The sequence below is a fragment of the Rhinopithecus roxellana genome, chromosome 3, assembly GCF_007565055.1.
Source record: "Rhinopithecus roxellana isolate Shanxi Qingling chromosome 3, ASM756505v1, whole genome shotgun sequence".
NCBI lineage: Eukaryota > Metazoa > Chordata > Mammalia > Primates > Cercopithecidae > Rhinopithecus > Rhinopithecus roxellana.
The window spans coordinates 2,261,516-2,289,294 of record NC_044551.1 but is presented as its reverse complement, the minus strand read 5'-3'; the positions used below and the strand labels follow the sequence as shown (position 1 = coordinate 2,289,294).

At 38.8% G+C, this 27,779-nt stretch overlaps 2 protein-coding genes across 4 annotated transcripts in view; one reads left to right on the top strand and one right to left on the bottom strand.

Annotated features, from left to right (window-relative positions):
* IQGAP2 (IQ motif containing GTPase activating protein 2) overlaps window positions 1-27,779 on the top strand; it is a 312,077-nt gene that overhangs the window by 219,108 nt on the left and 65,190 nt on the right. For both annotated transcript variants that reach the window (XM_010352822.2, XM_030926971.1), the window contains exons 14-17: window positions 12,626-12,716; window positions 17,397-17,564; window positions 22,559-22,701; window positions 26,760-26,930. In XM_010352822.2, the coding sequence (XP_010351124.1) occupies window positions 12,626-12,716; window positions 17,397-17,564; window positions 22,559-22,701; window positions 26,760-26,930 (573 nt within the window). The remainder of the gene's footprint in view (window positions 1-12,625; window positions 12,717-17,396; window positions 17,565-22,558; window positions 22,702-26,759; window positions 26,931-27,779) is intronic.
* F2RL2 (coagulation factor II thrombin receptor like 2) lies at window positions 2,574-8,647 on the bottom strand. Of its 2 annotated transcripts, none has more exons than XM_010352819.2 (2): window positions 8,380-8,647; window positions 2,574-4,200 (listed from the first exon to the last, which is right to left on the bottom strand). In XM_010352819.2, exons 1-2 carry the CDS (start codon window positions 8,441-8,443, stop codon window positions 3,140-3,142), a joined length of 1,125 nt encoding a protein of 374 aa, XP_010351121.1. In that variant the 5' UTR covers window positions 8,444-8,647; the 3' UTR covers window positions 2,574-3,139. The 2 variants fall into 2 exon arrangements, with proteins under 2 accessions (XP_010351121.1, XP_030782832.1); XM_030926972.1 differs by lacking the exon at window positions 8,380-8,647 and adding an exon at window positions 6,262-6,391 and having other exon boundaries at window positions 2,643-4,200.

The window sequence follows — 27,779 nt, the reverse complement described above, 5'->3', positions numbered from 1 at the left end:
GTGATTACTAACAGATTTAAACAGATTTAAAATACTGCATGCAGGTCCAAGCAATAAATCATATTTGGTTAAATTCCTGTTTTTAAGTAGTTTTCTTTCTCTGTTCATTGACTTTGAAACTTTCTTTTCTCAGCCTGTTCTTTTTTCTTGGAAAAATCCTAATTCTGTTGTTTGACAATGTTGTCTTTAATGTCCTTGATTTTCCCCTCTGCTTTTTTTTTTGGAGACAGGATCTTGCTATGTTGCCCAGGCTGGTCTCAAACTCCTGGGCTCAAGTGATCCTCCCACCTCAGCCTCTCAAGTAGCTGGGATTATAGGCACAAGCCACCACATTCAGCATCCTCTACTGTTTTGACTCCTAGAAGTTTCCAGTTGTGTGTTTATGAAGGTATTTCTGTGCCTTGTCTTCCCAAGGTCTGGCCTTGGAAAATAATAGAAGAAAATTATATTGCTGATATTATCAGTATAAAGTAAAAGTGTGCCAAAGCATACAGCCATTAAAGGACACAATGGGTAACATATTCATAGAATGGATGCCCAGTTTTATCAAAGATGGAGGACAGTGATGGAAGTTGGTGAGGATTCTTGGTCCTCTTTAGCAGTATTTCAAGTATAACCTTGTGTAGCCACCAAATTCTTTTTGCCTCTTGGAAAGAGACTTGAGTAATGGTCATGTTGACTTTAACACTTTTTCTATGTCTGTTCACTGGGTTGTGTGCTATTCTACAATTGAAGGTTTTGCTTGTGAACATATGAATTATATACTCCACCAAAAAGTTCTGTTTTGCTCCTTGTATATACCATAAAAACTGTGTGCTTTTAACGAATATTGCTGTATTTTTTCCCTAGGTAAAACTGTTGTAATTGATGACTTAATTTTCAGAAGTCAGTTCCTTCCATTTAAGTTTTTATCTTCTCGAAACTTACTTTAGATTTTTCACTCACGTTAGTGTTTACCTGAGTTTTGCTCTTTGCATAACCACACACACATTATAAAGGGCCTTCATGTGGAAGCTTTTTACTTAAGTCCAATGAAATAGAAAACTGCACATTTAAAAATATACATTTAAAATTGTTTTTTATTGTTTTATTGGGCAGTACGAAATACAGTCAAGGCAGATTCCTACAGACTTGTAAATTCATCTCAGCAGTCCTTTATGCTTAAAGTTTGCTCAACCCCATTTATATTCACTACTACCATTCACTCTTTACCACTAATATCTTCCCTGCTGTCTTATCACTAATATCTTCCCTCCTGTCTAATCACTGAGTTAAGGGAAAAATAGTCATTTACTTACAGGAATATAATGGGTATTAATGACAAAATTCCATTTCCCAATTAAAAGCTATGTCAAAGAAAAAAAACAGTAGAGGCATTATTTAAAACTTCTAAATGGCCTTGTGAGTATAGTCTTAGTTTAGCTTCCTTATTTTTTTGTATGCCCAACCTGAAATGACATCATCCCATATCATCACAGTATGTTGCTTTTTCAGTATGATGTTAATGGGCTTTCCTGCTGTTTAACTGCTTTGAGATTTTAAAAATTCATTCAGCTACATAGTATTCAAAGCATGGAGCTGGGCGCCACAAAGATTTGGGCCTGGCATCACCCAGAAGCTCAAGGAAGGGAGTGGATGAGCACTTTCTCCATTATACATGGTACTTGATTGTTCATGGAATACAAATTTAAATATAAATGAACTATATATAAATGCCATAATGAAAAGTCTACGAAAGTGCTTTGGAAGTACAGATAAGAAAAGTGACACTTCTAGCCTGAGAATCAGGGAAGAATGGTCCTTTGAGGACTTGAAAGAAAAAATGGACAGAATTAAGGCAAAGACATCAGGACTAGCTTTTCAGTCTGAGGCAGAGTAGAGATCGAGCACAGCAAGAGGTTTGGTTGGTGCCTGTATCACAAACAAGGTTTAACAGGAAGTTGGATTAGCAATTGAGCCTTGAATGCCAGGCTAAAGATTTATGATTTATTATAGAAGCAGTGGAGTTAGTGGAGACGTTTTAGTGATGTATCCTAGCTGATATCTAAGGAAGATTAATCTGGTAGGACTTGTGAAGCAGAGGGTAGGCTGGCAGTGGAGAGAATACTTAGAAAGTAGAGGTGGGCTGGGTGTAGTGGCTCATGCCTGTAGTCCCAGCACTTTGGGAGGCTGAGATAGGAAGATCACTTGAGACCAGGAGTTCAAGACCAGCCTGGGCAAGTGAGACTCCATCTCTGCAAAAAATAAAAAATAAAATTAGTTGGGTACGGTGGTGCATGCCTGTAGTCTTAGCTACTTGGGAGGCTGACACATTAGGATTGCTTGAGCCCAGGAGTTGGAGGCTGAAGTGAGCTATGATCAGGCCACTGCGCTTCAGCCAGATGACGAAGCAAGACCCCGTCTCCATTTAAAAAAAGAAAAAAGAAGGCAAAGGCGAAACTAAATAAAGAACCCTGGTGAGCGACCCTACAAAGATAGGATCAGTTGATGAGGCAGCCACCAGCATGAGAGTCGAAAGAGACCAAAGAATAAAAACCGATGTCAGATGTCAAGGATGGCAGTACCACTCACAGAACAGGGAAGATGGCGATTTAAAGAGCTTGAAGTAGCAATGAGGCAAATGGAAATGTCATTTTCCATAAAGAGTTGTGGTATCTTTTCTCCTGCATTAACGTTTTTAAATACTGATAAAGTATTTTTAAAAATTACTAATGCTGACTGGCTCAGTGGCTCACGCCTGTAATCCTAGCACTTTGGGAGGCCGAGGCAGGCGGATCACTTGAGGTCAGGAGTTCAAGACCAGCCTGGCCAACATGGTGAAACCCCATCTCTACTAAAAATACAAAAATTAACTGGGCGTGGTGGTGTAATCCCAGCTACCTGGGAGGCTGACCTGGGAGGCGGAGGTTGCAGTGAGCCAAGATAGCGCCACTGCGTGCCTGTCTGGGTGATAAAGTGACACTCAGTCTCAAAAAAAAAAAAAAAAAAAAAAAAAAGCTAATACTTTTGTAATGTTTGACCTTTGAAGCATATTTCTTAGGAGCTCAGAAGTGTAGCTCCTTGCACTATGCATGTGTTGTCCGTGAAAACAGACGTTCTCTGTGGTGGCTGTCCTTGTTCTCTAAGATGATTTCACTATTTATTTTGTAAGGTAAGCAGTAGAGTGATTTCTGATTTTTGACATGAGAAAATAAAGGAATGGATCTAAGCAACTATTAAGGCTGCCCAGGCACAAAGCTATGAGATATATAAAATATAAGCCATCAGTGTTGTTGTAGTAGTAGTTAGCATGGTGAATAATAAGTATAATATTGCTTGGAGCAAAGCAAACGGTAAAAATCACAAGGATGAGGAGACTCGCCTTAACATACCACAACCATCTATGATCATATGCACCAAGTGTCCGGATGATGGCTGTGTAGCAGTAGATGATAAGCACAAATGGAATTAAGAATCCAAAGAATGCCAAGGAGATGAAGTAGTAGAGTTGGAAGGGAGATGAGGACTCGCATGTGTTGTGAACATCATGGCAGGTGGTGATGTCTGGCTGAACAAGATAATATTCCTGCTTCAGGATGAAAAATGGCAGCATATATAAGAAAACTGTTGCCCACACCAGTCCACATGTTACCAAGGCATAGGTATGCTTGGGCAGGCCCCGGTAGGTGAAAGGATGGACGATGGCCAGGTAGCGATTGATGCTGATGCAGGCAAGGAGCAGAATGGAGCAGTACATGTTGCCATAGAAGATGACTGTGGTGGCCCGGCACAGGACCTCTCCAAATACCCAGTTGTTCCCATTGAGATGGTAAGCTATCTTAAAGGGCAACGTAACACAAAAAAGAAAATCTGCAATGGCCAGGTTGGTGTAGAATACGGTCGTACAGATGGATCTGGTCCTGAAGAAAAGCATCCACAGGGTTATGGCGTTGGCCGGGACACCAACTACAAACACCAGGAGGTAGATGGCAGGTATCAGTTTGGTACTTAAGGAGCTGGTCAGGTACCCCATGGTAGCATTTTTCACATGGAGATGTGAAGCACTTTCTTCAGGGCACTTAATTTTTACAGTAATGGTGGCTCCTGTCCAGCCTTCTAAGGCAGAAAAGGGGAACTCTTCAAAAGATTCTGGGGGAGCTCCACGAAAGGTCTTAATATGTAAGATTGGCTTTGCCAAGTTGTTTGTATCATTTTCCATGCCTGTAATTGAAAGAAAGTATTAACATAAATGTATAGTTCAAGAGAAAAGAAAACAATGTGTTTAATTATTTATAAATAATTTCTGTGATTGTAGAATTTAAGATCACTTTTATTTTAAAAGTTATTGTAGATTAGTCACTCAACAAGCATATATTTAATACATATCATATGCCCCAGAACAACACTATCTCATGCAGAAACAAAAACTAAATGATCAGTCCTTGTATGTAAGGTGTTTATAATACTATTGGAAGAAACAAAAAAGCCCATCAGAATATTATAGGCATGTTAATTATAAACTATATAGGCATTCAGACAATACTTAATAGATTCAGATGTTTGAGCAAAATGTCAAGGAAAAGATGAACTTGAGCAAAGATTAGCAAGGTTCATAAAAAGATAGAATTTAATGAGTAAGATTCTGCTGGTGATGAATGGGCAGAAGCATAATGTGGGCTATCATGGAATCTGGGAATGCCAAATAAGTTGATTTAGCAAATTTTCATTGTATACTTATGTGTCAGTGGTGTAAAGTTTTAAATAAACTCCATTTCTATCTGTAAGTAATGCTACTAGTGGAGAAGATGCATAAAAATGCATTGTCTTATGCTAATAAGGTGCAGCTGAGAAAGGAAATTTAAAGAGTGAGTGACAGCTAAATTCCTGAAGGGCCTCTAAACTATCCTAAGAAATCATATGTCTATTCACAGATGCTGGGATTGCACACATAATTTTGAACAGAGGAATGAGCATTGTGTTAGGCAGAATAATAGCACCCCCTAAGATTCTACCTGCTAATTCCTGGAACCTACAAGTATGTTTGTTCCTTTACCTAGCAAAAGGAGTTTTGCAGATCTAACTTAGTTAAGGATCTTAAAATGAGATTTTCCTGGATTGTCTGGGTGGGTCAAATAAAATTGTAAGAGTCCATTTAAGGGGAAGGTAAGAGGGTCAAAGTCAGAGATTTGAAGATATTATGCTGCTGGCTTTGAAGATGGAAGAAAGGGTCATAAGCCAAGGAGTGCAGGCAGCTTCTAGAAGCTGAAAAAAGCAAGATAGCCGAGTCTCTCCTAGAGCCTCCAGAATGAACACAACCCCACCAACGGCCTTGATTTTAAGACCTCTGATCTCCAGGAATATAATCTGTTGTCTTAAGCCACTCAATTTGTAGTAATTTGATATAGCAGCAATAGAAAACTAATATAGCCGTTATTTTGACTTGTTTTTAAGATGTCTTAGGTAATAGTTTAGAGAATAGATTGAAAAGGTAAGAAATCAGAGGCAAGGGGACCTGATTTGGAGGCTACTGTTATCATTCATAGCTCAGTGCGTTACTGAGCTAGAACAGTGGTCATGGAAAGGCAGAGGTGAACACATGAGACTGATGGCGGCTCAAAGGGACTTGGCATCTGATTGGCTTTGGGGTGCAGTGAGGGAGAGGCAGGAAGCAATAATGACTCAGGTTTCTACTCTAGATGACTTGGAGGGAAAGGATGCCATTAACTGAGTTGGAGGAAGAGACAAGGGGGCAGGATGGGGGAGAAGCTACAATCTGTTTTTAGTCTGACTGAGGATGAGTTGCTGGTGGAATATTAGTGTGTAAAACATCCAGCACCTGGTTAGAAGACTAGATGTGGGTCCAAAATTCCAGGAGCCCAAATTAGAGGCATGGTTTATTGTAGTCTGCATGGAGGCTCTCGTTTAATTCAGTGGAAGTGGTTTAGATGGCCTAGGGAGAGTTATGAGAAGAAAGAATCCAAAGGTGGACTTTAGGGATAATGACAGATTTTAAGGGAAGAGGAAACAAAGGAGGAAAAATCAGAAGATGAAATCGGTATGAGGACCTAAGAAGTTGGAAATGAATTCTTTAAAAGATAGAAACACATCAACTATATGCTATCAAGATTTGGTGTTCCTTGGCATGTTGATGTTAATAATCCTAATTCCTGCAATTTCAAAAACAAAATCTTAAAGCCCAAACCTGAACATTTATTATTATATAACTTTTTGTAACCCTTTCACATGTATAGAAAATAGATTCTCTCAGATTTCTAATGTTACCTTTAAGATAGACTTCTATGCCAAATATAAACCTCATTCTTATCGATTTAAAATGCCAGTACTGCGCCATTACATCTTGTCCCATGGCCTCAAAATTCCTCCATATTGAATACTTGAAGTTCGTGTTTAGTAACCTGTGTTTCATTCAGAGCCAGTTTCTCTTCCTGCTTTAATCTCTAGCAGTTAGCTGCCGGGTGAAATGGAAACTCTCCGTGTAAACCTGAGATTGCACAAGCTGAATTCACAGTGTAAAATATTGGAAGTGTAGCCTGATAACTGAGGGTATGGAGGTGATCAGGTATCATTTAAGAAAAGGTAGATTAAAGAAAAGGAAAGAAAAATGCGGGAGGCAGCATTCTTCTGTGCCTGTATTTAGAGGTGATCTTGGAAGGTGTGTGTGACACACAAACCCTTCTGCTCACTTTTGCATTTTGGAAAAATTCTTGCATCTGACATCACCCAAAGAGAAGTGCCTTTGAAGATAGGCACAAAGTTAGAGAATGGTGGCTGAAGATCATGCCGTATAAGTTATTAGCCTGATGTTAAAAAGCTGTTAAAACCAAGTGTTTGTCCGTTTTCAGAAAATTTCTGGGATTTAGCAAGACATCATGCCTCCAGACATGCCAAACAGTGCCTGTGTTTTGTGGAAAAGTTGATTTGATTCCATTTTCCACGAGAATGCCAAATCTGGTTCCACTTAAATAAGTCTTTTATTCCTCAGAGCCTGGTTTTCCTTATGAATTGTACTCATTGTTAAATTTTTTTTATGTATTTTAATTCTTCATAGAGGCTTCCATTGGGCATAATGTTTCCAAAATGTTTTCTGTCTGGGGAAAACTCCGGCCTCTCAGGGGTGTCCGAAGGAGAGAATACCGTCATGGATTCATTCACAGTTTCTGTTTCTAGTTGAGCCAGTAAAGCCCCTTCCTCATCCATCTTTTCCGTTTATCACTAGAGACAGAAACTAAAAACCATGGCTTCAGGCTGCTAAAAGGCTAAAGCAAAACAAAACCACAACAAAATAAGGCAAGTTGGACAAGCTTACTTCTTTCTTCCTTCACATTTCTCCCCCACCCCTATGGAAGAAAGCAAATTCACTGCCTCTTCGTTTCCTTCAGAGGCCCCCGTTTTCACCTCCATCAAACCCTACTAGTGTCTTGAAGGAACCACCCCCGCAAACCTTGTTTCTTTTGCAATTCTGCTTCTTAACATATTGGCCCATCTACTCCCAGAAAGAGCGTGCACTTACTGTCTTCATAAATCCCACATGTGCTTACTGCTAATCACCACAGATTCTCTTAGAGCTCTCTGCAACAACTCAGGGATTCCAACTGTGAATTTAAGCAATGTTCCTTTAGAAAGCATTGTTTTCTGTTTTTGTTTCCCTTGCTATGTGCAGTCTTTGCCTCTCCCACTCCTAACAATGTTGACTGGAGTGTGTGACCTAATAAAAAGTGACAGGTACAGACCTATCCCAAATTTGTTATTTTTGGAAAAAGCAGGAGGCTTCAGGCTAACATCGTGATGGGTAAAGTGGAATGTACATCTGAAGTTGGATAACAGTATTTGGGAGACCTTATTTCTAAAATTAAAAAATCATATATGAGGGTAGGGAGAACTCCCCACTGAAAAGCAAAAAAGGTCATTCATTTTGGAAATACTGACTTATTAGCATTGCCAGCTATTGAAAGCAGATGACTTTCTCTTTCTGGCAATATTCTTGTTTCTCCCATTTATATCTCATCAAGAGGTATAAACACAGGATATATTTTTTAATCCCTTGAAAAAGTGCCATCTTTGCTTAACCAGAAGAGAAAATTCTTACAAACACAAAACATCTTTCAAAATTGCTCCCTGACTTAATTGTAGACATCTAAAATCTTGAATACACCACATATTTTTAAACATCAGGAGGGAACACTTAGTCTTTGACCAGGTTTGAATAGAGTAAATGAACTATAGATGTTCATTTCCATGGTTCTACCTTTTAATAATAAAGATCAAACTGCCTTTGGGGTTTGCAGTTTGTGTGAGATGCAAAGAAAGCTAGGTTCAGTTGACTGTTAATTTGTAACAGGAACGCACATCCCCATCCTACCCCCTGAGAAAATTGCTTACCGCTCTGACAAAAAGTGGGCAACAGAAGCAGGAGTCCAGCAGCTGCAAAGATGAGGGCTTTCATTTTGATGACCCGAGTCTCGTCTCTTGAACGTTATGAAACGTATACAATCATGGAGCACAATTTCACCTCAGTTCCATGTGTCAGCAGCAAATGGAAGCCTTGGTCTGTCTGTAGAAGTTTGCTCTCCTGTGCTGTACAGGCAGGAAACTTGCACTGGTCCCCCGTAGGGAAAGGATGTAACCCACTCGATGCTTCAGTAAACATGACTCAGGCCAAGCCTCTGAGTGTGTTACGTTATCCCTGGAGAAAGGCATTTAACTCTTACCCACCCCCAACAATCTATTCTGAATAGGTGCTGTAATTCTCCCCTAGTATATTTGCATTTAAAAATGGCAGAAATTACGCAGGCCTTTATAGAACTAAGCCAAAAACAGATATTGAGCAGCAGTAAGTTTTGAATCTGTCCCATATTTCATTTCTTATCCATTTTAAAAATGCAGTTCCAGAGTGTAATTTCTACTTAATAAATTATCCTTTACTTTATCTTCCCAGCTATTTCAAATCTTAATTCTTAAACACCTTATATAATTATAAATTAATCGTGGAAAGCAAACATTTTTTAAGAAATTCAAACTGAGTGGTCAATTACTTTGAAAATTTTCCATCAATGTCATATTGATTTGAATTTGTCATCAGTGCCTGGCCAGAACCTGGCTTTTGAGTGGTGGTGGTTTTTCTTTGCTGGGTGAGGATGGGGTTTGTTCGGGCTTTTTTTTTTTTGCCTTATCTTGATGTGTTTTGAGCCATTCAATAACCCTTAGGGTCAGATGAGGAACCTCCCAAACAACATTGTTCAATTAAACTAAAATCATAGCACATCACTAAAATGAGGAGAACTCCCTTTATTCCATGAGTGCTGATGAATAAGTCTACAATAAGATATTTTTAATAAAGGTAAAATATACATAACATAAAATTTACTCTCTTAACCAGTATTAAGCATACAGTTCAGTAATGTTAAATACATTCACACTGTTGTACAACATATTAGCTTTTATGAATTGTTATATTCTGTAGAGTATGACTTAATATACAGTAAAAAAAAAATGCATTATAACAGATTTTTCTGTAGTAAATGAAACTTAAACTTGAAGCCTCACCACCCCACTGCCTGCTCCTTACAAAATACAGCAAGAATCAGAAAATACAAATTTCACATGAGACTTAAAGGCCAGGGATAAGCTAGGAAGAAATTGATCTGCGGAAACCTTTCACATCTTGATTAAATTACATTAGACCAAGATTTTTACAAAAGTCAGTGTTTAATACTTCAACTACATAATATATGGTTATACAAACTGAGATTGAATGCTATTATATTGCAGAAATAAAAAACATAAAATATTGACAAAGGTTTTTTCTGTTTAATTAGAACTTTTCTGGGAGTTATCTAAATTCAGGAATTTATGACGATTTGCACATGGCCTAGTTTCTGGTCATTTAATTCATTTTTAACTCTTCTCTTGAACCTGGCTGTTTAACTGAAGTGGAGGTGTGGCCGTCCCATAAATATACTATTATTTTCAGTCTTCTGGTGAACAATTGAAAAAGCAGACTTGGCCGGTCGCAGTGGCTCACGCCTGTAAGCCCAGCACTTTGGGAGGCTGAGGTGGGGGGGATCACTTGAGGTCAGGAGTTCGAGACTGGCCTGACCAACATGGTGAAACCCCATCTCTACTAAAAATACAAAAATTAGCCAAGCATGCTGGCGGGTGCCTGTAATCCCAGCTACTTGGGAGGCTGAGGCAGGAGAATAGCTTGACCCTGAGAGGCAGAGGTTGCAGTGAGTCAGCCTGGGTGACAGAGCAACACTCCATCTCAAAAATAAAACAAAATCAATAAATTAAGAAAAAGCAGACTTTACATTGATAAGATTCAGCTTTTACTCTTTGTTTTACATTTAACTCTAGCAACCTTTAGTTCAATGTTTCATAATTTAAACTGTTGACTTAAATTCATCTGATTTGTAATTTCTCTCTTCAGTTTGGCTCATAAGACTAATACTTTAAGCTTTGAAGTAAGATTGTTACTGCCTTCTCATCTGGGTAAAAATCTGTGTGGTGCATCTTCTACAGTGATAAGTTATGAAGGAAGGTAAATACCCTTCAAAAGAACTGAGACACATAAATGAACTTGTAGAGCTTAGTTTTTAGGCTATACCTGGGGAGTGTTGGGTTCTCTGAGATCTTGGAAACAGAGAAAAATTAGCTCCTGCTTCCCTGTCTCTTTTTTCCTCCTCTAGTCTTCCCCTTTCCACCCAGCTTCCTGTTTGAGCCTCCCCCATCCATTCTTAAAAGAAACGGAAAATCTTGCTGATGCTTCCATTGTAGTCTGCCACGTAGCTAGAGGTGATTGTGGAAGCAGGCACCAAGACTTCCCCAGAGGTCTCCTTTAGCCCACACGTTGCAGGATGAAATAATAGATACTTTGTCTCATTTTCAGAGCCCTTTCCACATGCATTATCTCACGTTAGTCTCTGAGGAAAATAGCGTTAGAAGCCTGCCAGAGGAACCAGTGACTATTTCCTCTCCTTCCTGCCCCCATCCATCTTAAGTTTTAAATGACAGAGTCAGTGCCGGATCCATTACCTTTCATTCATCACAGTCTTGACTTAGGATTTAGAACATGACACTTACTTCTACACATAGGTAAAATGTTCCCATTTGTTAAATGTCACATGTTTCCTGGAAATATCTCTGCTGATAATTATTTACTTGCCATCTCAGACAAGATTTTATAAAACACATTTGCTACCTAGAAGTTCCACTTAATATCGGTCAGGGTTGCTTTTGTAGCAGGACCATCAGAATCAACCCAAAGTTAAATATGAATATTTACCTATAATAGGAAAAATGCAATACATTTTCATTGCTGCTGTTGCTTCCTTTCTGAAGCTATCTTTAACTACTTAGTCTTGCTCCCCCTGCAACTCAACACCTTTACCATAGGTTAACCCTTTCTCACCTATGTCTGGATCATGTGTCTGCAGCATATATTGCCCTGATCACATTGTATTATAATTCTTTTTCCTTTTTTTTTCTTTCTTTTTTTTTGTGTGTGTGAGACAAAGTCTCACTCTGTCGCCCAGGCTGGAGTTCAGTGGCCTGACCTTGGCTTACTGCAACCTCCACCTCCCAGGTTCAAGCAGTCCTCCCACCTTCCTCCCAAGTAGCTGGGACTACAGGCATGCACCACCATACCTGGCTAATTTTTGTATTTTTAGTAGAGATGGGGTTTCACCATGTTGGCCAGGCTGGCCTCAAACTCCTGACCTCAAGTGATCCACCCCCGCTCAGCCTCCCAAAGTGCTGGGATTACAGGTGTAAGCCACCACACCCAGCTATATGTCTTGACACATCTGTCTCTTACACTACAATGTTAGCTCCTTGAGGACAATCACCATGTTGTTTGTTTTTAATTTTTGTCTCTGTGTCTGATAAATATGGACGATCCCTGTGTTTCTCTCAAATTAAAAATATCCCATGGTACCCTGGGGCCCCTTGACACTTAGTTTGAGAACCACAGTAATTGATTGAGGGAGAGAGTGTTTGACTAGGGTAGCCCAGGAAGGCTTTTTGGAGTAGGTAGCATCTAAGTTGAGACCTGAATGATAAGAAAAAGCCAACAGCCACGCTGTGAGGGTAGATAGAGTATTGTGGTCTGAAAGAGACTTGTGTGAAGGTCTAGAACAGGAAGGGGGAAGTAGAGGGGTGTAAGGTGCAGCCAGAGAGGCAGTAGGCAGGACCATGCTGTTGGAGCCCCACTGTCCCTGAGAAGGCACCTTGTGTTTCCTTCTAACTGCTGGGGGAAGCCTTTGGGGAAGGTTTAAACAGAGGAGTGGTGCACTGAGCTATCCATTTTGAAGAGATCCTCTGGGCTGTCTATAAAGGGCCACTGTGGTGAGGGCAAGCTTAGATGCAGCAGAAGCTACTAGGGGTCTAGTGCGGCTGTCCAGTTGGGAGATGATGGAGGGTTGGACTCAAGAGTGGTGGGGAAGAAGGGGGAAGTGGTCAGGTTTGGGGTCTGCTTCATCAGGAGTGTATACAGTACATGGCAGAGCTGGGTAGTTGCTGATTAAGAATTTGTGGGAATTATGATTAAATGGCTCCTCAAAAGCAGTTATTAATTCTGTTTCCTCATCATTCACTGTTCTTTCTTTTTATTCTGTGACATTGTTCCCAGGACCCTGAGAGTGTTTCCAAAGTGCTTTGGCTGGATGAGATACAGCAAGCCGTCGACGAGGCCAATGTGGACGAGGACAGAGCAAAACAATGTAAGCCCTCACCTCCTTTGCTCTTGAAACTTGTCTTTTTGGATTTGGTTATGTGCCTGAAGTCATGTGATTTTTAATTTCTGGAAGATTTGGATTCTTACCAAGTTTTAGTTCTTGGACACATAATTATACCAAAACTAGTTGGTTGCCCTGTTGTCAGTGATTTGACTCTATCTCCAACAAAATTTAACAATGTTGCTGAACAAAATCCAGAAGGTAGAAAATAGTTTTTAAGCTCTCAAATTGTATAATTGAATCAAATCCTTTTTTTCTCTTGATTTTTAGAGAACTAGACCATTTCTACTTAATAGATGCTTTTTTCTCCTTTTCATGGCCTTTATTGTTACCAGGGTTTTCCATAGAAACAGAACCAATAGGAGATCTATGGAGTTGGCTAGCTGATCATGGTGCAACTAGAAGTGAAATAGACTGGCAGTCTACTCAATTCTTACTTAATCTGTACACTGAATGAGTTTTGACTCAAGCAAATATAAGTCTACCTTGAATCATAAGAACAGTCATGGACCCTCAATCAATTCCCAGAATGGGGCCAGTTTACAAATCCAGAACCCCTCAAATGAAGGGAAGGCCAGGCCCCTTGAGGAAGAACTCAGCTACACTACCAAAAATGTATACTGTTAGTCTTTCTTCCACCCCTCCCCCAAAGGGACCTATGGCCTTTTACCAGGGTGACTGTACTTAGGAGAAAGGGCATAATCAGAATTTTGGGATTAGTGGACACTTGCTCTGAACTGACACTAATTCCAAGAGGCCCAAAACATAACTGTGGTCCACCAGTCAATGTAGGGGTTTATGGAGGTCAGGTGATCAATAGAATATTAGCTCAGATCCATCTCACTGTGGGTCCCTAAACCCCTTCTGTGGTTACTTCCCCAGTTCTGGAGTGCATAATTGGAATAGGTATAATCAGCAACTGGCAGGATCCCCACATTGGTTCAAATGATAAAAGTGTTTAACCCTCTGTTTTTAAGGAAGAATAATATGAAAATTCACATGATAGTCTGAAATAGCTTCTAAATGGCTATGCTCACATTCTCCATATATAAATTAAGATTCCTAAAAGTATATTTCATTAACCTACCAACTCATGGCATAATTAAAATCTCTTCTGTTATATCAGGTCAGAGAAGGTTCTTAAGATGACTTTGTCTTACTCCACAGATGGGCTTTTCAACCTCGGAAGCATCTGTGAGAAACATCTGGGTTTTATTTCCTTAGCTTAGAAAAATGTGTGTATTTCTCTAACCTGAACTTTTATTCCCTAAGGAACTTTGAAGTCTTTCCTTTCTAGCACGCCTTAAGAAAAAAAATAATAAAGTGGAGGTGTATATATAAGAAATTTCAACTTAAATATAAAATTGAAGGAAGCCATAGTCTGAAGAGACACTTTTGAGAAATTCGATTGTAATTCAGATATTAAAATAGCCTAAAATGGTTATGATTTGTCTCTTAGAAATCAAACCAATTTAGAAGGTTTTTAAAATTTTCTTGGCCGGGCGCGGTGGCTCAAGCCTGTAATCCCAGCACTTTGGGAGGCCGAGACGGGCGGATCACGAGGTCAGGAGATCGAGACCATCCTGGCTAATACGGTGAAACCCCGTCTCTACTAAAAAATACAAAAAACTAGCCGGGCGACGAGGCGGGCGCCTGTAGTCCCAGCTACTCGGGAGGCTGAGACAGGAGAATGGCGTGAACCCGGGAGGCGGAGCTTGCAGTGAGCTGAGAGCCGGCCACTGCACTCCAGCCTGGGCGGCAGAGCAAGACTCCGTCTCAAAAAAAAAAAAAAAAAAAAAATTTTCTTATATTCATTGTTCTTACATTTGGCCTGCAAATGTTAAGTTGATTCTGTTTTTCACATTGAGACTCATGGTACTATTGACTATAAAAGTAAGAGGTTTTCTCAAATGTATGATTTTGTACTCTGTACTTGCACATCTGAAATCCTATCTTTTCCCTCTGTCCTGTCCGTTAGAGGAGCTGGTATACTTTCTTTTACTATATATAACAGCAAAAAAGATTTTCCAAAGTTAATACTACCTATGAGAGTTTTCTGACTTTCAACAAGAATTTAACCTTTTAAAAACATTATTCATTATTTGCATGAAGACTTGAAATAGATTCTGGTCACACACTATAAGCATCAAACACACTCTCAGATAATATGATAAAAGAAGATGTGTTGGCCCAGATATGTTACCATCAGCAAAATTTAAAAGGGCAGAGTAACTCAAGTCCCTTTCATTTTGGCCCAGTGTTCACATTCACTGGTGTATCTTGCTTGCTGAAAGTAGATTTGCCTCTACTTTTGATTTCTTAGAGCAGTCCTTCTCTACCTTTTTCTCATTATGGCACCCTAAAGAATCTTTTTAGACAGTTTTTTCTCTAATCACTCTTTACCATGAAATTTTAGTGCCACAGATATATTGTATACCTGTTTATGTGCCATATGTAGACCTGTACTTAATACATAAAGAGATTTTTTTCACTCTCTCCCTGCAGAAACCAATTTTTGCCCCGTTAGGGGTTATATCACCTCCACTGTGAATGTGTGCCTTAAGAGAGCCTGCTGGTATATGGCTTAAGATGTAAAGCAAACATTTTTTGGATCTCTTAGGAGATTTATGGGAGATTTCTTAATTTGTTCCTTGGCAGAAACATACCTGACTTTCTGGAGTGAAAGTCATCTATCTGATATCTGATACCTGTGGCTATCTGGAACTTAGCTACAACTCACAGATTAAGGAAAAAAGCAATCAAAATAGATATCTCAAAGTAAGCACATTGAAGTTAATCTACTTTTTTCACTGAGGACCCCTCAGATAGACACTTTGAGCCTGTTGATTCTTTTCTTAGGTGAAACTCTATTATCTTTGGTAGTTTCTTTTCCTGTTTGATTGTGACTCAGAGCACATCAGAAGCCAAAAGTCACAAGGCAGTAAAGTGCTTAAGCTGCCATAGACAGGCACATCAATGCCAGTAAAAAGTGACAGCTGACAGTGAAGGAAGAAGGAAAAACTAGGAAGTATAGGAGTTATTAAGGCTATTTTGTGCAGGAGCCAGTAAGCCCAAACACCTCCATAGTCCTTGAAAATAACACCGGATTGTAGCACAGCACAATTTTAATGACAAGAAGGACTCTTCTGGCAGCTCTCAGCAGACATTAAGCACCTACTTTATATCAGAGACTTTGGGTAAAATAAGGAGCAATAGCAACTGTCCTGTTAGGATTTTCTCTAAGGCGTGTTTTAGAGTTTTCGTCAAAAATGATTCTATTAAGATGAGAATTGGTCCGTAAAGGAATTAGCTTTAGTTATCTGATTGACGTGTGAACGAGCACATCGATACTCAATGATAATATATGCAAGAAATGTGTGCCTTTTGTAATATCTTTTAAGGAAAATTGCATTTTATTGGGTTAGATGACACCGTCACATGTAGTTTATGTGATAATTTTTGTCATTTTCTTGTTCCTTTGGCTATTCTCAGACCACAAACTTCTCAATTTCCAGTACTCTATTTTCTCTATCCTACAAAGCTTTCCAGAAGAAGAGGAAAGGGAGGAAAGGGCAATGTCTACCCATTTCCTGTTAACCTCTATTAGCATAAGAAAATACTGCCATACCTTTTGTTCAATAACCACTGGAGTTTGCCTGAGAAGTTCTCCTTTCATCTCTGTGTGCCCCTCCAGATTTGCATGACTTTGACTCCAGGTTGTTGAAAGTCAATCTCTGTTTTCCTTTCGCCTTTAACCCTCATAGTACTATGCACCTGTGAACATAATTTGATGAGAACAGATTGTAATTTAATATTTGTAGAGTTTGGTGTACATGTAAGAAAAAAAGAAAAAGTATCCATGTCTTCCTTCTCTTTTCATCAAGATGTTTTCCATGTAGTATTTTAACTTGGCTTCTTTTCATTTTCTGGTTCTACTTTTCTAACTCAGTGCATTTACTGGTTGTGAAAACGCCAGTCCTACTGATTGGATATTCTTACCTGGAATTAAAGTGGGAAATAATTCACTAAGTTAACTTTCCTTAGGCAACCAAGAGTTTAATATGGTTTTGTTAATGAGGAGGGGTAGAAATTCGCAATGGGATAAAATGCTAGTTAGGTCTAAAATGGTTCCAGAATTAAGTATTAGGACTCCGTCGCACATATCCACCAGCTCTGCCTTTCCAGAACTCTTGTTTAGGTTGTTTATGACAATCTTGCTAAATATATTGGCACTATACAAGAGAATACCAGGATTTCTATAACTTAAAAAGCATTTTGCTTATCCTAAAGTAAACAAATGTCTTTGTAAAACTAGTTCTCAAATACATGTTAATGGCCTAGGTTAGAGCTGCGTATCTACTGTTGGTGTGTATTCACCCCATTTCATAGATTACTACAGCAAGCAAAACCTAGTGCCTTGATACCATGTGTGAGTAACCAGGGAAGACTATTGTTTTTAATAAACCATACTCCCATGGTATCTAATTCTTATGGACTAAACTGGTCGGTGAATTTGTGATTGTCTTGGGCATATGCGGTAAATATTCTCAAAGGGTAAAAATGTTTGATACTAATGCATTCCTAAAACGTCGAATTATATATTTGCATGCCTTGAAGTAAGTGGAAGATAACCATTAACAAGAAACTTTTTTTTCAATTACCCAGGGGTTACTCTGGTGGTTGATGTTAATCAGTGTTTGGAAGGAAAAAAATCAAGTGATATTTTTTCTGTATTGAAGTCTTCCACTTCTAATGCAAATGACATAATCCCGGAGTGTGCTGACAAATACTATGATGCCCTTGTGAAGGCAAAAGAGCTCAAATCTGAAAAAGGTAAGTTGGTTTGTTACTTTAGCACAAACTATTTTAAATACCATTTCTGTGGTATTATATTTTCTTAATTTTAAGACAAGTATTGCTTTCAAATTAATATTTCTGTAATTTTTTGTCATCTATGGCTAAGGAAATTAGGAAAAGTTTTAAATGTTTCTTTTTAGTTTTGGAAAGCTATGATGAGCTCAGTGGCAATATATGGATGGCATTAAGAAAATGTCATATTTGACAATCTGTGCCTTATACAGGTCATGCTTATTGATTGATTTATTCCTATGGGTAGTCCAGTGATATAAATAGATGTTTATACTAATATTTTCTCTCACTTAATCCTTTGTGATTGTACAGTATTAAGTAGGGGTAAAGAGTAATTTTGAATATATAAAATAAAGAACAGTAAGCCAGTCTGCAAGGGATCAGTTGACAAAGCTAGGCAACTAGTTATGCCTACTCAATCCAACGGCAGAACCTACTTTGTTAGCTCTGGAAATAATCTTTGAGACTATACAGTTTGATACTCATTTTTCAGATTTGGAAATTCACATTGGTAAGATTTCAGACAGAGGAAAAGAATGGTAGACCCAAGGACAATTAATTTTTAATCCAGAATTCCTTTAGTAGATTTTACTAAGCACCTACTATTTCCTAGTGTCAAGGATCAAGGTGGCTCTCAACTTCTAGGCTAGTGTTTATTTGTACCACATTGTAGGTCATCTACAGGATAGTATTCATCTTTAAGAAACTAGTGTGACAGCGTATGGCCGTAGAAGTAGAGCTTAAGGAAAAAAAAAAACTTTTTTAGTCCAACTTGGTGTTTGTCTAGTAGTACCCTATGTACTTGCTTTCAAGTTTCATATATTTCCAACTTGGAGATTCCACCTTAAAATTCAGTACATTTTCTATTAATGAAATGACCACTCTCTTACTTGGCATCTGGTCACCCTTGAGTCCCTCTCTGTTCCATTCAGATCTCTTCATCAAGAATTTCTGTAATGTCCCCTGTCTCATCCTTCATTGGGAAAGAATTGCATAATTGTATTAATGAGCTATCCTAATTTCAAATTCATCCTGGAAAAACTTAGTTTATCTTCTGTCTCCTAAACTTGTCTACTTCGTTTTCCATGTGTCATATTTGGGTGACTATAGTCAAATCCCTTTGTATCCAATTCAGAAACCTAGGAAGTGCTTCAGATTCATTCTTCTGGGAATAAAAAAAGGCAGCAAGACTTTTGTCAACTGAGATCATATTGAATCTATAGATAACTTTGAGAAGTCTTGCCATCTTAACAATATTCTGATCCATGTACATGGGATGTCTTTCCTTTTAATCAAGTTTAAAACTCTTTCAACAATTTTTTGTAGTTTTCAGCATACAAGGCTTGCATTTGTTTCATTAAATTTATTCCTAAGTATTTTATCATTTTTATTCTATTGTAAATATTGTTTTTTAATTATATTTTGGGATTGTTTATTGCTAGTTTATAGATACACAATTGACTTTTTATTGAGAAATAATTTATATGCCATAAAATTGTCCTTTTAAGGTATGTAATTAAGAGGTTTTTAGTATATTCACAAGGTTGTAAATCCAACACCTCTAGTTAATTCCAGAACATTTTCAGTACACCAAAACAAAACCCAGTACCTATTAGCAATCAATCCCCATCACCCACTCCCCAGCCCCAGGCAACTACTAATCTACTTTCTGCCTTTGGCCTGTTTTGGACATTTCATGTAAACAGAATTATACAATACATAGCCTTTTGTGTCTGGCTTCTTTTACCTAGCATAATATTTTCAGAGTTCATTCATGTAGTATTTGTCAATTTGTCCTTTTTTGTGGCTAATATTCCATTGTATGAATATGCCACGTTTTGTTTACCCATTCATCAACTGATGGAACCTGTATTCTGTGCCACCCTCTCCCCCCAACTTTTGGCTATTCTAAATGAGACTGCTATGAACATTTATGTCTGGGTTTTTTCGTGGGCATATCTTTTCATACAACTGATTTTTGTATATTGATCTTGTATCCTGCAACCTTGCTGAACTCATTCTAATCATTTTTAGTACATTTCTTGTGCTGCCATCTGCCTTAATAAATACATTTTCGCTGAAATCCAGCCACACATTAATTTATATATGATCTATGGCTGCTTCCGTGCTGCAGTGGTAGTGCTGAGTGGTTGTTTCAGAGACCCAAAGCCTGCAAAGCTGAAAATATTTGCCTTTTTTTTTCCCAAGATGAAGTCTCGCTCTGTCACCCAGGCTGGAGTGCAGCAGGGCAATCTTGGCTCACTGCAACCTCCACCTCCTAGGTTCAAGCAATTCTCCTGTCTCAGCCTCTCAACTATCTGGGATTACAGTTACATGCCAACATGCCTGGCTCATTTTTGTATTTTTTAGTAGAGACGGGGTTTCACCATGTTGACCAGGTTGGTCTCGAACTCCTGACCTCAGGTGATCCACCTGCCTCGGCCTCCCAAAGTGCTGGGATTACAGGCATGAGCCACCGCACCCAGCCCCTACTCTCTGACTCTACAGAAAAAGTTTGCCGACCCCTGTTCTAGAAAGAAGAGCATCCCAAGCAATTAAAGACTGATTTTCACCTCCCGATAGAGCTATGAGCATTGTTTCAGGAATGCACAGGATGATTCATTCTTATCTTTTTCACCTCTGGTTCTAGGATGGCTATCTTTTCCCAAACTAAAACATCCACCATTTGGTGGATGGATTACTCAGCCTTACAACTCAGTTTAACGCTTCTGTATGTTCACGTATAATTTTGTCTGGAAGGCATCTAAAAAGTATGCCTCCTTGTGGAATGTTCATCACCTCTTAACTAACTGTTATCAGTCTTTTTTCTAAGTAACAACCCAACTATATTTCTTAGGAAAACTATTTGGAACCCATGCTGGAAAATAGCTCTCCTCAGCCTCTTGTCTAACTACATTCAAACTAGATGTGAAAAAGATAGGAATTCTTCTTGCCTATTACCTACTGACATCCTAACCCAAGTAAAGCCTTCTAATGCCATTCAGATCTCTTCATCAGGAATTACTGTAATGTCCCCTGTCTCATCCTTCATTATAAAAGAATTACATAACTGTATTAATGAGCTATCCTAATTTCATATTCATCGTGGAAAAAACTTAGTTTATCTTCTCTCTCCTAAACTTGCCTGCTTCTTTTCCCATGTGTCATATTTGGGTGACAGCTAAAAACAACAGAAAAATATAAGAAGTTCTAACTTAGACTAAACTAAGTCAACTGCTATCAAGTGAGCTTTAGACTCATTGCCTTTCCAGGTAAATCAAAGTTCAAGTGAATTGACCATTGGTGATTGGCTTTTAACCAACTAAGAAATTTTTTACTTCTCAGTTTAAGGGATGGGAGAAACATTTTCACCAGCTTTGCTTGCTTTCTTCCCTTCCCACTGAGACAGTTGCGTTAAGAAGGGTGATTATTCTTCTGAAAACATTTATGAATCTGACAACTATTGGTAATTGAAAATATCATAATTGGCTGGTCGTGGTGGTTCATGCCTATAATCCCAGCACTTTGGGTGGCTGAGGCGAGTGGATTGCTTGACCCTAGGAGTTTGAGAACAGCCTGGACAACATGGCAAAACCCATCTCTACAAAAAATACAAAAAATTAGCCAGTTGTGCATGATCCTGTGGTTCCCAGCTACTCTGAAGGCTCATCTGAGCCTGGGGAAGTTGATGTTGCAGTGAGCCTTGGTCACACCACTGTTCTCCAGCCTGGGTAACAGAGTGAGACCCTGTCTCAAAAGCAAGAAAGAAAGGAAGGGAGGGGAGGGGAGGGGAGGAAGAGGGAAGGAAAGGAAGAAAGAATAATAATTACTTGTAAACATCCTAACTTGACTGTACAATGTATTTTGTAGTAGACCCATGTTTCTAAACAGATGAACCAGCTGTCTGACTGCCCATTGAAAAGAGATACATCTCTCTTCCTGGGCATTGACAAACAGAAAGAACAGGTGAGGGGCATTTAAAGTCAAATGAAGCATTAACACATATTAAAGACCTTAAAGTTACCCCTGCTTAGTTATTTCAATGCATTTCAATATTCTGTGAAGAAATTCACTTGAACTTTGATTTACCTGGAAAGATAATGAGTCTCATGCTCACTTGGTGCAGTTGACTTAGCTTAGTCTAAGTTAGAACTTCTTATGTTTTTCTGTTGTTTTTTGCTCTCAGGTCTGGGACCAGAATTGTAACCATTCAACAAAATAAACAGATTTCTAAATATGAGGTTTAGCCCATAGATTCATGAGGAGGAGATATTCTTGACCAATTGAAGTCATAACTACCATAGGTTTTTCTATCACCCCTCCCCCAAAATTAAGTTTCAAAAAAAATTTTTTTTCTCATTTTATGTGGTTGCGTAGCACAAAATAAGTCAGAGGAACCAGGAATTTTCTTTTTCCCTACTTTAGTTGACCTTTATGTTGTGCTTATGCCATTTTGTACTTTGAGTAACGTTGTCTCTGAAGGTTCTGCTTTGGTTTAATGCCAATCATTGGCCCTCCTTAAATAAGGGCCACAGTCCTTGTGGGTATATCCGTGTTGGAGAAATTGCAGGTAAACTTTGTAAGCAAAGAGGATCTTGCCGATTGGTTTCCTTTGTCTACATGTGTTGTTGTTTGCATCTACCTGGGACTTACAATTATTATTTGCTTTTCCTTCTCTTTGACTGTTTTTGGCCGAACATGTTTTTATCATCCTCATGAAAGATTTAAGTTCCAGAGCTAGCCTTAGACATTTGTGTCTCTTCCTTTTCCTTGGGTTGGCAGGCATCTGCCATTAAATACATCGAATTTATTCCATGTTAGTGGGTCATTTCTGATGCCTTTGACTGTCTGAAGGTTTGGTGAAAAACATATTCATTTATTTTACATATTAAAGAAACTACGCTAATGTTTAAGGGTTCACTGTGTCTCTATAGAATTTAACAAACTTTTTTCTTTAGTGTCTAGTGAAGGTTCATGGCTCAAACTCAACCTGCATGAAAAATATGACTACTATTACAACACTGATTCAAAAGAGGGTTCCTGGGTCATACCTGAATCATGCTTGTATAAAGAATCATGGCTCACAGGAAAAGAAATCGAGGTAGGAGGTTGGTGTTTGATGGATAACTGTACTGTATAAAGTTAAATTTGACTGGTTGTCTATTTCTGAATTATGGAAGTGATGAGAGGAACTAATTGATTTATCTGAAGGCTGGATATGTAAGAAAATCTTCGTGAACTGCAGTTGAATGTGGCTGCATTGTTACTAATGTACAGAATTTTTTCCATATTGGCTTAACAAAACCAAGTAGAGCAGGGGGAAGAAATATTTCACTATTTATTTGGGATGGTAGATTATCCTAAGAAATCAATCTTAAGATTTTCCTTGACTTAATTAAGCACAATTAATGATAATTCCTGGGTTGTCAATATTTAAAAGGTATTTCTTTCCCACCCATCTCATTCTGCAACTTAACATTGTACCTTTCAAACCAAAATGTCATTTTTTTCTACAAAGTGCTAGAGAGGGCATCTCTGTCACACATGGCCCCAGCCATCTCCAGGACAGCTTCAGAAGGAAAGAACAGAGTTGGGCAAAGAGCAGGATGGGTAAACATTAAACGTTTGCTTCTTCTGAGATGGTCATCTTAGCGTGTTTTCATTGCTTAACATTTCTAGAGCTCTGGATGTACCCATGTCCAAATGTAAGTGCTAACATCACAATTGAGTGTATCTTATACTTGGCTTTCAATTAACTGACATAAAAATTAGCCATGTGTCCATGTATTGCACTAACCAAGAGTTATACATGATACATTGAATTGAAATTTTTATTTAACTACTAAAGGTCCCTTTTAACTAATCCTTGACCCGTATTTGAAAGCTTTCTTCTACCAGATTTTACTTATTGAAAGTTATTTATCCCTTCTCTCATCTCTTTTTAACCAAACTATATAGATAGTACCTGTTTGAGCTTGTTGTTAGGAGTAAAGAAATAGTGCATTAGTGAACATAGCGTCGGTATTGACTATTAGGACATTTGTTAGTTTTTGTTTGTTTCTCTTTTTGAGGGGACATTTGTTATTTTAAATACAGAAAGAAGAAACTCATTTAGAAAAGTCTGTATTAGGTGAAGCCCCATCTTTACTAAAAATACAAAAATTAGCTGGGCATGGTGGCGAGCACCTGTAATCCCAGCTACTTGGGAGGCTGAGTCAGGAGAACTGCTTGAACCCAGGAGGCAGAGGTTGCAGTGAGCCAAGATCGCACCACTGCATTCCAGCCTGGGCAATAAGAACTACACTCTGTCTTGGGGAAAAACAAAAACCAAAAAACAGAAAAGTCTGCATTAGAATCTCAGGTTCAGATGCTTTTTCTCATTGTAAACAAGACTGGCTGGAGTCTCAGGGGTCCTCCTGATTTCCCCGGGTGCCTTGTCCATTGTAGTCCTAATTCCCTCCCAAATATTCAGCAATTTTTATATATACAGGAGCCCAGGGCTGAAGTATTTACAAAAAAGATAACAAGAGCAAAGCTAGGAGAAAAAGTACAGCCAGAAGAGCTCTTTTGAGTTTCAGTTCTAGATCACTGAATTTCATTCATTTTTTAGTTGCCCCTCCCTACATAGAGGAATGAGAGGAGCACTTTGACAATAGATTATTTGTATAATCATGGCTTTGTTAGATCTGAATATTTTCTCACAACATGGGAATAGGGGGACTAAATGCTTGGTGAAGATTTCCTGAAACAAAAGACTTAGCTATAAACAGGTAGTGAAGTAGATCTTGCCGAATGGCCTTCTCTGTGAGGTTCTTCTTTGCTTTGTCTGAGGTTGGTGGGCAGCCATGAAGAAACAGGTAGGGGTAAAGTCAGAGGAATGTGAAATTGGAATCAACCCTTGTAGCAAGATGTCTGAAACAAGTTATGGCCAAAAGGAACCTTTCCGACTGGTGTCCCTGCAAATACCCGAAGAATGTGTGGAATTGCGAATGAGGTCTCCTGAAACCATAAACATAGCCAAGTACCCCTCATTTGTATAGAGTTTCGCTTTCCAATATACTTTCACATCACTTTGATCCCTAAATTATCCTCTAAGTAGAGATAGAGCAAATATTCTCATCTTCTGTTTTTCTAAGTGAGGAAATTGGGGCACAGAGTAGGTGAAGCAGCTTGTGCTAATTCTGCAATTTGTGTAGATTTTGTCAGTTAACAGATTTATTTCCAGTGCTTCCAACTTCTAGTCTAGTATCTTTTCCACTTTTTCATTGTTTTTGACACAGTCACCAGTATCTCTGAGTGGTTTTGTCATGTGCCCATTGCTCTGGAATTAATAACCCAAGTTGGTGGCTTAAGAAATACATAGGTACTTTAAAAAGTGAGTAATGCTTCCCAGGAGGAATACTCTTGAAGTAATATTCACCAACATTGCTTTGGATTTAAAAACAAAAGTTCGACCCAAAGGATGTGAAACCTGCCGGTAATGGATCCACGCATCGTAATATGTTTAAAGAGAAAATACTGATGATAATTAAATTCTATCTTGGAAAAAAACAAGAACACACATCTTACAGAATCATTAAAAGTCAACATCAAAGATATTGCAGTGTAGCAGTATTGCAGACAGAATCACCAATGCAGTATTTACTGAAACTTAGAGGAAAAAAACGTGATCTGAGTCTGACCAATGCTACCAAAAATGCTTAATGACAAGAAGATAGTGAAGAACACAGTTTAGTGACTCATTTCGGATGTTCAGAGGTTGTACAAGTTTTAGGAAAATGACATTGTAGCAATGGATTATTAGTGCTAATTTTGAAGAAAAAAATGAAATTATAGACATGCTAAAAAATTATGTGCTATGGTTGAAAAGATGTATCAAACTATAAAGAAGCAGCATCGAAGATTTTTTTTTTTTTTTTTTTTTTGAGGCGGAGTCTCGCTCTGTCGCCCGGACTGGAGTGCAGTGGCCAGATCTCAGCTCACTGCAAGCTCCGCCTCCCGGGTTTACGCCATTCTCCTGCCTCAGCCTCCCGAGTAGCTGGGACTACAGGCGCCCGCCACCTCGCCCAGCTAGTTTTTGTATTTTTAGTAGAGACGGGGTTTCACTGTGTTAGCCAGGATGGTCTCGATCTCCTGACCTTGTGATCCGCCCGTCTCGGCCTCCCAAAGTGCTGGGATTACAGGCTTGAGCCACCGAAGATTTAAAATTTAGAATAAAAAGTTGGTCATGTGGCATCCCAAGATATACCCCAGGTATAACTTTTTGTTATATCGAGCATCAGTCTGTTAAGATTATTAACCATTGGAAGGTCTAACACTGTTATAAAAAAGTTGTGTTTCTTCTAAACAACCTGAAGTTACCAGTTTTTTTCAATGAATGCATACATATATGTCTTCTCTTAAAGATATGTATGCATCTTTTGCATGATTTCACTTTTAGATCTTTGAGTTAACCAACCATTAATTCCAGTTGTACTAAATAAGAGTCATCAGCTATAGAAGTGACAGTCCAGTCTTTCTTTGCATCTCTCATCGGGCATAAAAGTAAACCCTGTTCATACCCCACGTGAAACTTTCTTATAACCCCCTTCTTCCTTTTTTCTCATTCTTCTAGATTTCTGCCATCTATCCTTAATAGCACTTATCTTGCTCCTCCCACCCCTTTTTCTTTTGCCCCAGAGCATCATTCTGAGTTTGGCCGCAGCTCATTACAGGGGTCTGCCTACTCTGGCCTGGGGAAGAAATGGGAAAGAAGTCTGAGGACCTCATGACCATTGCAGTCTTTTCCTTGGCAGCCCAAGGGAAGTGGGAGGTGATGCATGTTTTTACAGCAAGCACCCTTGTCCCTTTACATTCTGTGGAAATCAGGCGTCATGCCTCGTCCTTGCCAGCATCATGCATACATCTCTGCTTCCAAATCCTGAGATCACTGAGCTTTATTCTCTTGCCACCTCAGCACCAAACTCAGAGATTCCAAAATCATATTGCTAGAAAGAAGCTAAGCCAGTTTCATCCCTCAGCTCTGCTTACATTTGTTTTTAAACCCAGCCAAAAGGAGACATCTATATTATTTTCTAAAAGATAAAATATCAGAAGCTATTCTATGTGTGCCTTTCAGCTGATGTGTGAAGTGTAACCATAAGAAATATCTCTTGCCAGGACATAATTGAGGAAGTCACAGTAGGTTACATTCGTGAAAATATATGGTCTGCTTCAGAAGAGATGCTTCTTCGCTTTCAAGCCACAAGTTCAGGACCCATCCTTAGGGAAGAGTTTGAAGCTAGAAAATCATTTTTGCATGAACAAGAAGAGAATGTGGTCAAAATACAGGTATGTGGATCACCTACCACTGTTTGCAACAAACTGTCATATCACCTGAAAATGTTTTCTTTGATAATAGTCAACTACCAGCATTCCTATAAACAAATCTGACTGCATATTTTTACATAATCAGTGCCCCTAGTCTACTTCACTAAGGCTTTAAAATGGAAAGCATTTTGATGATGAATGACTTAACCTACGGTCTTCTAGAGAGTATTTAGGAGCACCGCAGATTTGCACAGATCTACCTGCTGCCAACTTAGTTGGACCCAAAGGGGTATGCCTTGGATCAGAGTTGAAATCATACCTGACTTGGGGACTTTACAATTTGGCTTTTTTGTGGTTAGTGGATGTTGAGTGGCATCTTAGTTTCTGTGCTGTTCTAGCCTGAAAGAACAGAAGAACTAATGAAATAAACAGATTTAGCATCTCTAAGAATGTCTTCTACCTTCTGTAATCTGTCACTCTTCTTTTAGGCCTACAGGAGAAAACTTCATTCCCAATTTTTTTGCTATAAATTGTTCTTAAGTTTGCATGACTTGTCCGAACTTTCTGATTGGCAGGAGAATTTGCCAGGTTTAGATGTTTCTCTTCTGTATTCCTGTAGCACCCCCTACCAGTCACCAGACTGGTTTGTGAAAGGCTGTGAGTTTGTTCTTTTTATTGTGAGTTCAAAGGGGTATTGTTAACAACTGGTAAAGTCTGATGCTGGTGGGTTTTTACTTCGAAGCTTCCTAAATTGAACGTTTTTCTGTGGAAGAGCTTCTTTTTTGTGTGGTCACTGGTGAACTCATCTGCTTTTCCCACCTAACTGTAATGTCCAAGGCAGAAAATGAATTTTACAAACATTTGTCTTCC